Here is a 10,210-nt window from a genome sequence, read left to right on the forward strand (position 1 = left end):
CAGGCTCAGCCCTGCGGAAAGGGGCGGCCTCAGCACCGCAGAGAGAGGGGACATCATCCAGCCAGTTCTCCCTGGGTGCAGGCAAAGCCATGTTCTGCCCCTCAGCTGAGATCGCCAGTGCTGGGGGTGGGTGAATAGGTTCCGCTCCCAGCCCCAGGGGAGGACAGCATGGATTAGGAGCCATGGGAGTCCCCAGTGGTAGCTACATATGTTACCCCCAACCCCAGCCGCAGTCATGGACCACTCGCCAGTGAGCTAGAGATGCTTTAATGGCCCCAGCACTGAACCCACTGCTGCTCCCTCCCCACTGTGCTCAGTCGACCACCAGGCTGCTGCTGACTGTCGGCAGAAGTTCGAAGAAGCCCTGGAAGGAGAGAGGCTGTCAGAGTGGGCCAGGCAGGGTAACTTAGGGTGGGGTGGGGTGGAGTGGGGGGACAGGCAGCGGGGGCAGGCAGTGGCTCCCTGTTGGGTTACGCAGGCAGCGTTGTAGCAGGCATGCTACTCGCAGAGAGCAGGACCACGTCGCCATAGTAACCCATCACTGACTCAAGGCTAGCACTGGTTGCCATAGTAACTATTTGGGGATGGCAGTCACTGGGGGAGGCTGGTATGCAAGGGGGCACCTCTGGAAGCAGCCGGTACCTGCGCTGCTCCAGAGGGTTCGAGAGTGGGAAAGCTCAGTCCCAAGGCAGGGGTTGGATAGGGACATGGGGATGCAAGAAATGCAGAGGAGCAGGGAGGGGGATTCAGCACAGGATGAAGTCCATAGGGCTTACCTTGAAGAGGGTAATGCTCTGGAGCACCCCTGAGGTGCAGCACATCTCCCGGATGGAATGCATGGCCAGCTGCGGGCAGCCAATGTCCAGCACGCGCAGCCCCAGGCGGGAGGCCAGGATGGGGCCAATGGTGGTGCCGCAGGGCGTGTCGTTGCGCACCATGAACTCCTGCAGGGGGACAAGGCCTCAGCAGCTCCCCATGCTGCCCCATGGCCTCCCACATGGGCCCTCAGCCCTGAAGGGAGACAACCTGGGACAAGGAAGCAGCACTGATCCAAGCCAGGGTGCAAAATCCTCCAGAGGTGGGACACACTGAGGCCAGATTCCCTTCCTGTTCCCCAGCCTGCTCCCTGAGGCAGCAGTGGAGCTGGAGCCCCAGAGCAGCAGGCAGCACAGACCACAGTGGGCACAGATATGGTAACAGGAGTGGGGCTCTGGCACAGGCCCCCTCTCATGAACTGAGGGGCAGGGCTGCAGCCCAAACTCGCAATGTTCCAGGAGGGCTCACTCAGCTGCGCTCACCTGCAGAGGGACACCCACGCGGGCGGCGATGTCCCGGATTATGGCTTCGGTGACAGCTGTGGAGGCGTAGCGCTGGTTGCTGTTCACTTTGATGACAGGGCCCTGCACAAGCAAAGGCGCCGCAGGTCCATGATGGGACCCAGGGATAATCAGTGGCTCTGGAAACACTCATGCCCAGGCAATGCTGTCCCACCCCATCACACATCACACCAGACCATTCTCTCCTCCCTGGGTGAGCCTATGGGGATGGAGACAGCCCTGCGACAGGGGCAGCCCAGCTCAGAGCAGGGAAGGGCTCCAGGGACAAGACTGAGATCCCAAGTGATCAACATCAGACGTGTGGCACAGGCAAATCCTGTTGCAGGACAAATGTTTCCCATTTGAGAGCTGCTGAGTTGCACCCCGAAACTGTGCTCCAGGGAGCAGCTGGACAATCCACAGCACTGCAGGACAGACCCAAAGTGTCTGTCCCAACACAAAGCAGAGGGCTGCCCTCACCTTGTGGAAGGCTGGACGATGATTTTCCTCATGCTTGTCCCTGCGAAAGAGAAGCAGGAGTTTCATGCTACAGCCCTCCCTCCCTGCCACAACAAAGACTGCATGGTCTGTACTCCCTGGGGAATGATGGGGACATGTCCCCTCAGGTGGCAGGGGAAGCTGTCCTGACCTGTGGCACTGCTCAGGCTACTCACACATAGTTGGGGTGCACAGCATGGGCCATATCAGCGCTGATCATGTAGGACTTGGCCACGGCCTCCTCAAAGGCTGTCAGGTTGTGTGGTGATGCCGAGATCCGACGCAGCACCAGCTCCGTTAGCAAGGACTCCGCGCCCTGTGCACTCTCCGACCCTACCTGCCAAGAACCACCATCAGCACAACCCCCCAACACTCCAGGGGCCAGCTGAGTGACAGGGGACTCCCCAAAGCCAGCAGAGTTGCTTCCTATCACACGAGTGCTTTCCACCCCCTGACCAGGCCACACTCCATGTAGGTGTAGGCAAATCCCAGCTTCCTCCACTGGGGCATGGGATGTCTCTCTCTTGCCAGGCATGGCTGGGGGAGAGCAAAGAACATGGAGCCCCTCCCAGTGCCAGCCATCCCAGACTGTGCCTTTACTCACCTCCTCATTGTCATAGAGTGCGATGAGACGCACATTGGGCTCCTGGGAGAGTGAGGAGGGCGCCGCACACGAGTCAATCAAGGCCTGCAGGATTGGGGGGAATGGACATCAGCCTGAGTGCCATCCTGGGAGTCTGAGGACCGAGCCATCAGGAACTTTCCCAGGAGAGCCCAAAGCATGGAGGAAGGGAGCTGTGGGCACACACATGGCCCGGTGACAGCAGGAGACACCCCTGGGAGCTGCTGGGAACCCCACACACTCAGCAAAGTGGGCAGCTCCCAAAACCAGATCCTCCTATAAGCCAGAGCCATCTCATGGGAACACACCTCCTTGCAAAGCCTTGGGCCAGCTCAAAGTTGAGCCAGGGTGCCTTGGGACCATGCTGCAGCCTCCAGGCTCTTTTCACTCTCACCTGCAGGGCGCAGTAGCAGCTGTGCAAGTTGTCCAGACGTGGGGAGAAGATGAACTCATCGAAGGCACCACCCAGTGTCTGCAATTAGAGAGCCAGGAGGAGTAGGGCACAGCCTCTGGCACACCAAAAAGTATCTGCACGGGGTCCCCATTCCAGTCCCCTCATCTGTGCCCCTAAGGAGCTGCCTCCTCTTGTTCCACTCAGCTTCCAGCCCTGGCATGCCCCAGGCCGAGGACGTGTGCCAGGAAACACCTGTGTAGTGCCAGCCCGCAGGCTGTGTGCCGGCAGAAGGAGGCTCCTGCCCTTACTCACCGCTGGCTGTGTATCTGCCAGGCATAGTTCCAGCTCTACAATCTGCTCCGGTTTCACCCCCAGCTGGGGGCAGATCAGGGAAAGCAGGACAGGGCTGTGGCGCTCTGCCTGGGAAGAAAGCAGAGCTGTGGGCAGGGCAGGCTGTGGGTGGCAGGGGAAGCTCCCTGTTTCACCCTGCAGAGCTGTCCCACACCCCACTCATGTTGATGTGTCCTCTCTCCTGCTAACATGTCCTGTGCTCAAGCCCCCACCTCATCCAGGACAGGTCTCTGCCCCCTGTGCAAGGCCCCTGCCCTGCCTCCTTGGGGAAGTGCACCCAATTCTACACAGTGGCTGCAGAGCAGGGTGAGAAGACAGAGATGGCTGAGCAGATGTGCCACATACACAGCTGTGAGGCCAAGTGGAAGTTTACCACCAGTCCATGGGGAGAAGGGGAAGAGGAACCTGGTGGGAGGTCCCTGAGGAATGGAGATCAAAGGTGACAAGTGTGAGGTCCTAGCAAGAGTCCCCACTGATCCTTGGCACCCAGCTCACCTGGGCCACAGCACTGCAAGGTGTGGACTCCATAAGCACCTCCTTTTCCAGCTCCTCCTGCACAGCAGTGGCCAGAATGGGAACCCTGTGTGGGAGACAATGATGTTAGCCCCCAGGGCTTTGCTCACCTCACCTGCTTGGGCCACACACAACAAATCCTTCCCAAGTGTCTGCCTTGCTCCTCCAGGGAGCAACTACCATGCTGAACATGGTAGCCCCTGAAGCACAGATCTATTGTGCCACCTCAGGACACCCCAGTGTCCTTCCCAAGTCCTAAGCTTGGAAGCATCTCCTGAAAGGACTCTGTGGGGCTAAGAAAAGCCACTGTAGACCTCCTCACTGCAATCAGCAGCTGGCAAAGGGCGAGCTGAGGGTGGGCAACTGCTCCAGCTGCGTCCCATCCCTCCCAAGGGCTGGCCAGGGGTTGGGGCCGGACCAGGCCTTACAGGTGATGCTCGGTGTTGGGCCCAAAGTTCTCATTGATGCTGCGCTGCAGATGGATGGCCAGGTGAGGGATGCGGAGGATGGGCCGTTCCACGCGTACCAGGCGCTGCTCCAGGCGCCCTGTGGCCGGGTCCTGAAACACAAGGAGGGCTGCTGGGGCCAGGCCTGTAAAGCTGAGAGGTTGCAGCAGGTCTCACTCTGTGTGGGAGTCAAGGACCCAGAGCTGGGGGCACACAGCTATCCCACTGTGCCTGCCCCAAATCAGACTCACCTTTATGATCACCCTCCCAGCCACGGTGAGGTCACGGTCAAACCAGGTGTTCCAGATGCCACCTCCATAGGTCTCCACACCAACTTGGACTATGCCCACCTGCCCCCGCTTAGAGCGACGTTTCACCTGAGTGACAGCAGAGGTGTCACTAATGGCACTGCGAAATGCTGGGGACTGGCCACAGCAGGCCCAGAGCCTCATCGCTGACGGTGCCAGCACAGGGTGCTGCAAGGGGCTTTGCAGGACAGGGGACACAGAGGACACAGCAGCAGGCAAAGCAATGCAGTGGGTCAGCATGGGCTGCTCTGGGAGGAAGATCTGGGATGTGTAAGGAGCCAACAATGGTGCTCCTTGGTACAGGGGAAGTAAGGGTTGTTTTTGCTTGTGGCATGAAACTGGAGGGCCCCAGAGAAGGTCCCAGCACTTGGCTGGGCGGCCTTACCCTGAGGCAGGGGCTGTCGGTGTGGGCCCCCAGAAGGCTGAACCCATTCCCGGGCTGGAACTGGCCGCCGACGGCGAAGGCGATGAGGGTGGAGTAGTTTCTAGTGATGAAATACTGGGGGCAGAGGGCCAGAGGTGAGGGGTGAGGGCCCCTCGGCCCCATCCAGCCCCCGCCGTCTCGTCCCCGCCGGGCTCACCTTCTGCGCCGGCCGCACGTCCCAGTGCTCCGTCTCCTTCAGCTCCTGGAAACCGGCCTGCAGCAGCCGGCTGCGGCACTCGGCCACCACTGCGGGGGGGAAGAGCCGTCAGGGCCGCCTGCAGGGAGGGGAATAGGGCAGGGCGGGGGCCCGGGCGGCTCCTCACCGTGGTACGGCGAGGGGCTGCGGTTCACGAACTTCACCAGCTCCTGCGCCGCCGCCTGCGCCGCCGCCTTCGAGCCCTGCGCCGCCGCCTGTGGGCACCGCCGTCACCGCACAGCACCGGCAACACCCCGCCCCGGGCCGGGGATCCCCGCGGGACTGGGGACCCCCAGCCCGGGCGCGCCCCTCCCGCCCCGCGCCCGCCGCCCGCCCGGTACCTGCATGGCCGCCACCGCCCCGCGCCCCGCGCCGCACAGCGCCCCCTGCCGGCGCGGAGGAACGCGCACCCGGAACCCCGAACCCTGCACCCCGCAATCCGCACCCCGCAATCCGCACCCCGCAATCCGCACCCCGCAATCCACACCATACGCCCCGCACCATGCAATCCACACCTTGCAATCCACACCCTGCACCCTGCACCTTGCACCCTATGCACCCCATGCACCCCATGCCTTGCACGTCGCACCCTCACCCTGCACCCCACGTCATGCAATCTACATTGTGCACCCTGCACCGCACACCCTAACCCCACACCCCTCACCCTGCATCCTGCACCCCGCATCCCACAACCCACACCCTGCCCCCTGAAAATTCGCACCCTGCAATCCACACCATGCACCACTCACCCTGCACCATGGCCCAGGCCAGGCAAACCCGGTGCCTGCCAAAGCCAGGACAGAGCTGTGTTATGGGTGAGTGGAAGTGGGACACAGCCAGAAGGCGCTGACACAGGCTCTCCAGGGATGATCACCTATCCTGCCCTGGGGTGTGCCCGAATTGCAGCCACTGGGTGAATAGGGGCTGCCCCAAAACAGGGCTTGGCCCATGCACAGTGGGGTACAGGTGCACAGGGGAACACTTCCCAAAGGCTGAGTATCTCTAGGGTAGGTCGCTGGTGTAAAGCAAGATGTTGCCCCCCATCATTGCTGCTCCCCTGCCTTGGTACTGCTCAACCCTCACAGGAAACAAGGCACAAGCCCCTGGTGCCATGTTGAGGACCAATGTCTCCAAGTGACAGTGATGCACAGGGTTCTGAGAGTTGGCACAGTGGCAGGGCAGCACCCCAGCTGGGGTGCTCCCAGGGGATAGGAGCCCTTGGACTCGCATGGGTTGGGGTGCCTCTTACTCTTGGCTGGGTCCTCTGCATGGGCTGGGTGCAGCAGTGGGGTTTTGGGTTTCCATCAGTCCATGTGTATCGTTTCCCAGCAGGATCCTTTGTCTTCCAGACAATGGGTGTGCAGCCTTGGGAGAGGGATGTGGCAGCCTGTGAGAGCTGCATAGGGCCCAGGTGTTGGGTGCCAGTTGAATTCCCATCTCCTGAGTCACTAGCATGGACACCCTGTTAGCTGGAGAATGCTGTCTGTGTCCTGGGGACTGGAAAATGGTGGTCCTGTTCCACCTGACCCTGTGACCTATCGTGCCAAGAGCTCCTGACAGCTCTGGATTTATGCTCCCAGCCCCCAGCACCTGCCTCTCCTCCCCAGAAAAAGGGAACAAGCACTCCCACTGCCTGGCACCATGCAAACAGACAGCTGGAGGGTCTCCAAGTCAACCACAGCAAAACACAGGACCAGCATCCCACTGAAACGGGACCAGACTGGGAGCACCCAGCACCCCTGCCCGGAGCTGGCATGCATGTGCCACTGCCCAGTACACCCCAGCCAAAGGGAAGTGGGTACCAGGCGGCTGTGCCCATGCTCCTCCTGCCAGCATCACCCCCTGCTGCTGCCAGCACCCAGCTCAGGGTCAGATGCTGTTGGGTGGTTTCCGGGCTCTGCCTGAAGGACACCTGGGGACATTTGGAGCCCATGGCTCCCCAGCTGGTAGATACCCAGAGCGGGTGAGTAGCCAGGTGCCCAGGGTAGATGGGTCCCAGTGGGGATGTGTGCAGGAGCAGGGGGTGCCTGGATCTGGGGTGTCAGAACAGGGGTGAGTGGCAGGGCCGGGTGTGGCCTTCGTCCAGCCCTGCTGGAGCGGGCAAAGGGCAGTGCCTTGGCATGCCACAGCTATTCCCGGAACAGAGAGGCTTCCAGAAAAAGCTCACGATGGCTATTTCCGGGTGGGCTCTGACTCACCCCTGGCTGGGTGCCAAGGGCTGCGCAGCACCTGTCGTGGCTGCCCCCCACCCCATCACCATGCTCCTGGGAAGACACTGCTCCTGTCCGCATTCCACACTGCCCCGTGGACCACCTAGTGCAGCCCTCCCAAAAAGGCACCAGCTTATCCTTGGAGTGCATGCACCTTGGAACTGGGCTCATGCATGTGCCCAGGGGTGCCTGGCAGGGACAGAACCAGTAGGGACAGGGCACTGTGGCCCTTCCCATGTCCCCTGGCAGCCCAGAGTGGGATTCTGGGCAGGGTTTGTTCTGGGAAGTGTTCCCTGATGGTAGGACTCTTCGGGAATTGGCAGACAGTGCTTAGCCCTGCTGGAAGGGGTTAATGGAAAGACGGCCCAGGACAGAGCCTGTAAACAGCCAGAGCTCCAGGAAGTGCCACCCCCTTCTCCCACTGCCTGCCAGGCTGCCTGGATCCCCCCTAGCCAGCCCTGCCAGGATGAGCAAAAGGATGGCATCCATCAAAGGCGGTCCCCCGCATCCCAGCCCACGTGTCTGAGCATGGGAAAGTGAAATCACTGCCCAGGCATTGCTGGAGGCTGAGTGAATGGCCACCATGCCTTACGTGAGCTGCCAGCGATGCAGTGGCTAATGCTACCTCATCTCACTGGCATGGGTGACACTATCGAGGCCTGTGGGAGGGCAGACAGACACCCCAGCGTCCTCGTGGGCCACCCAGTCATCCCTACATCCATGTGGACCACGAGGGCAGCTGAGCATCCCTAGTGTCTCCACACCACTGGGGCAGGTGAACACCCCCATGGACCATGAGGGCACCAAGCCTGCCCCTGGGCTGCAGGGATGGGTGAACACTCCCAACATCCCCACAGATGACAGGGCTAGCTCTAGATGGAGGGGCAGACGCATGCTTCAGGCATCTGCGTGGACACGGAGGTAGCTGATCATCCCCAGCAGCTACATGGCCCTGGGAGCAACAGGTCACCCCCAGCAACTTTGTGAAACATGGAGACAACAACTCAACCCAAGGATATTCAAAGACCAAGGGGGGCAAGTGAACACCTCTCGGCATCCACAAAGGTTGCAGCTGGACACCGGCAGCATCCATTCATGCCATGGGGCATCCAGGCGCCCCCAGCATCCTTGTGCCACTCAGAGACAGGACATTGTCCTCAGCATCCCCATCACTTGGGGACACAGGGATGGGGACCAGAAACAGCCAGACAGGCTGTGTGCCCACTGGTGCTGTCCTGAGCTCTGGAGTGGGTGAAGGCATGGGGACAGCTGAGGTGAACAGTGGATGGGGGGCTGAAGACTTTAGGGCACCCACCAGCTTCTGGGACCCTGTTGTGCCAGGCTGGGCCATGGTCCAGGCAAGGAAGGAGAACATCTCTTATTTAGACAATAGATCGTGCCCTGGGTCCGTCAGCACCGAGGAATGGGCCACACAGTCCTTCCCTCTTAGGGTAAAGATGCCTGGGAGGCTCATGGCTGTAAAAGGAGTGGGATGAAGGGAGACAGCTAGGGGTCAGGAGTGAGGGGATGGATGCCCTCGCTGCTTCATTCCCATCCCTCCACTCATCCCTGAGCTAGGGCCAGGCGTGAGGGGGGCACTGGGGTCTGGTGGCAGGGTCCAGGGCCAAGGAGGGGTCAGCACCCCGTCCCTGCATCCTTTGAGCCCCGAGATGCCCGCAGCCTGGGGAGACTGTGAAGGGCTTAAATCCTGGGGGAGCGGGAGGGAGGGAGGGAGGGCTGGGGAGGAGGGGTGGCTGCAGGATGCAGCTGGCTTTGCTCACAGGGATGTCATGACCAGAGGGAGTTGTTTGACATTCCAGCTCCAAATGCCTCTCCAGCAGCAGCCTCATCCACAGCTCGGTGGAAGTTGGGACCAAGCCAGTGCGGGGGTTCAGGAGCCGCTTCCCAGGCTCTGCTGGTCTGGGTCAGCCTGGCCTGGGATGTAGTTGTGGGGAGGCAGAATGGGGCTGGACAGGACAGGAATCAGCCTTGCACTGTTGCTCTCTGCAGCCTCCTCACTTTCTGCAGCCTCTGGGTCTTTGGTCGGCATGGAATTTGGCGTCATGTCCCTGTCGTGGGATTCAGGCAGGGTTTCTGGGTCCTGCACTTTGTCCCTTCTTCCCGTTATGCTGGGTCCTGCAAACAGACGGGGCTTTCCTAAGAGGCTGTGGAAAGTCCAAGGCTTTTGTCCACCCTCTGCAAGCCATGGGGCCCCCTGCCTGCACAGAGCCAGCCCGGAAGGTTGTCACAGCAGCTGAGGAAAGGCCACTTCAAGCACTCTGTCCTAGAACAGGGCCAGGAGGATGCTCCTTGTTAACCACTCTGAGCTACTTCCCCTCCAAGCACCAGTGCCCAAGAGTGCATTTCCCCTCCCTGGAGCACCCCAACCCTGCATACCCCTGCTATGTGGGATGACGATGGAAACAAGGGCTCCCTGGGACTGGGATGGGGTTTGCATTGCCCTACCAGGGTACGGTGCCAGGCACTGCTGGACACAGCACCCCTAGGGAGTCCCTCCTCCCCACACCCCAGCTGGCACGGCAGCAGGATAGGGTCATGGGAAGGGATGGCTGAATTCCACAGCTGGAGGTGTGCTGTCCCAGATCCCTGGGGTCCCCCTCACTGGTGTGGGCACCTGCCTACCCCTCTGCACACAAGCTAAGGACTGGCTTGCCACCCTGCAGGGCACACGTGCGGAGCTCAGGGATGTGCAGGGCATGCTCGGCACAGGGCCAGAAGGAGGAAGGATGCTGTCTGTTTTTCCATCTACTCTCCCCCCACAAGCCCCCCTTTCTTCCATCCTCCCCCTGTGATGGTATGAAACAACCCCATCTGGAAATACCTTCCCTTTTAAAGGCAGGCTCCGCCAGGCAGCTTGCACCCTTGGGAAGATGCCACATCATGCTGCAACTGGGTGGCTGGGAGGAGCTCC

At 61.0% G+C, this 10,210-nt stretch overlaps 1 protein-coding gene across 1 annotated transcript; it reads right to left on the reverse strand.

Annotated features, from left to right (window-relative positions):
- Positions 1–251: 251 nt before the first annotated feature.
- On the reverse strand, positions 252–5,550 carry DNPEP (aspartyl aminopeptidase). The gene is made up of 15 exons (XM_051787920.1): positions 5,410–5,550; positions 5,196–5,283; positions 5,030–5,118; positions 4,834–4,947; positions 4,392–4,517; positions 4,123–4,253; positions 3,677–3,761; positions 3,143–3,250; positions 2,831–2,908; positions 2,419–2,502; positions 1,991–2,151; positions 1,797–1,836; positions 1,299–1,400; positions 777–944; positions 252–364 (listed from the first exon to the last, which is right to left on the reverse strand). Exons 1-15 carry the CDS (start codon positions 5,413–5,415, stop codon positions 314–316), a joined length of 1,431 nt encoding a protein of 476 aa, XP_051643880.1. The 5' UTR covers positions 5,416–5,550; the 3' UTR covers positions 252–313.
- Positions 5,551–10,210: the final 4,660 nt, after the last annotated feature.

This window comes from Manacus candei, unplaced genomic scaffold, assembly GCF_025592945.1.
Source record: "Manacus candei isolate 608988 ecotype Guabito, Panama unplaced genomic scaffold, ASM2559294v1 h1tg000023l, whole genome shotgun sequence".
In the NCBI taxonomy this organism is placed as follows: Eukaryota; Metazoa; Chordata; class Aves; order Passeriformes; family Pipridae; genus Manacus; species Manacus candei.

Bases quoted from the DNA above. Each gene is read 5' to 3' on its own strand.
- DNPEP (XM_051787920.1), bottom strand. The intron at 3,251-3,676 runs GTGAGCTGGGTG...CTTTCTTCCCAG, and splicing joins CTTGCAGTGCTGTGGCCCAG to GCAGAGCGCCACAGCCCTGT. The intron at 1,401-1,796 runs GTGAGGGCAGCC...TTGCTTGTGCAG, and splicing joins ATCGTCCAGCCTTCCACAAG to GGCCCTGTCATCAAAGTGAA.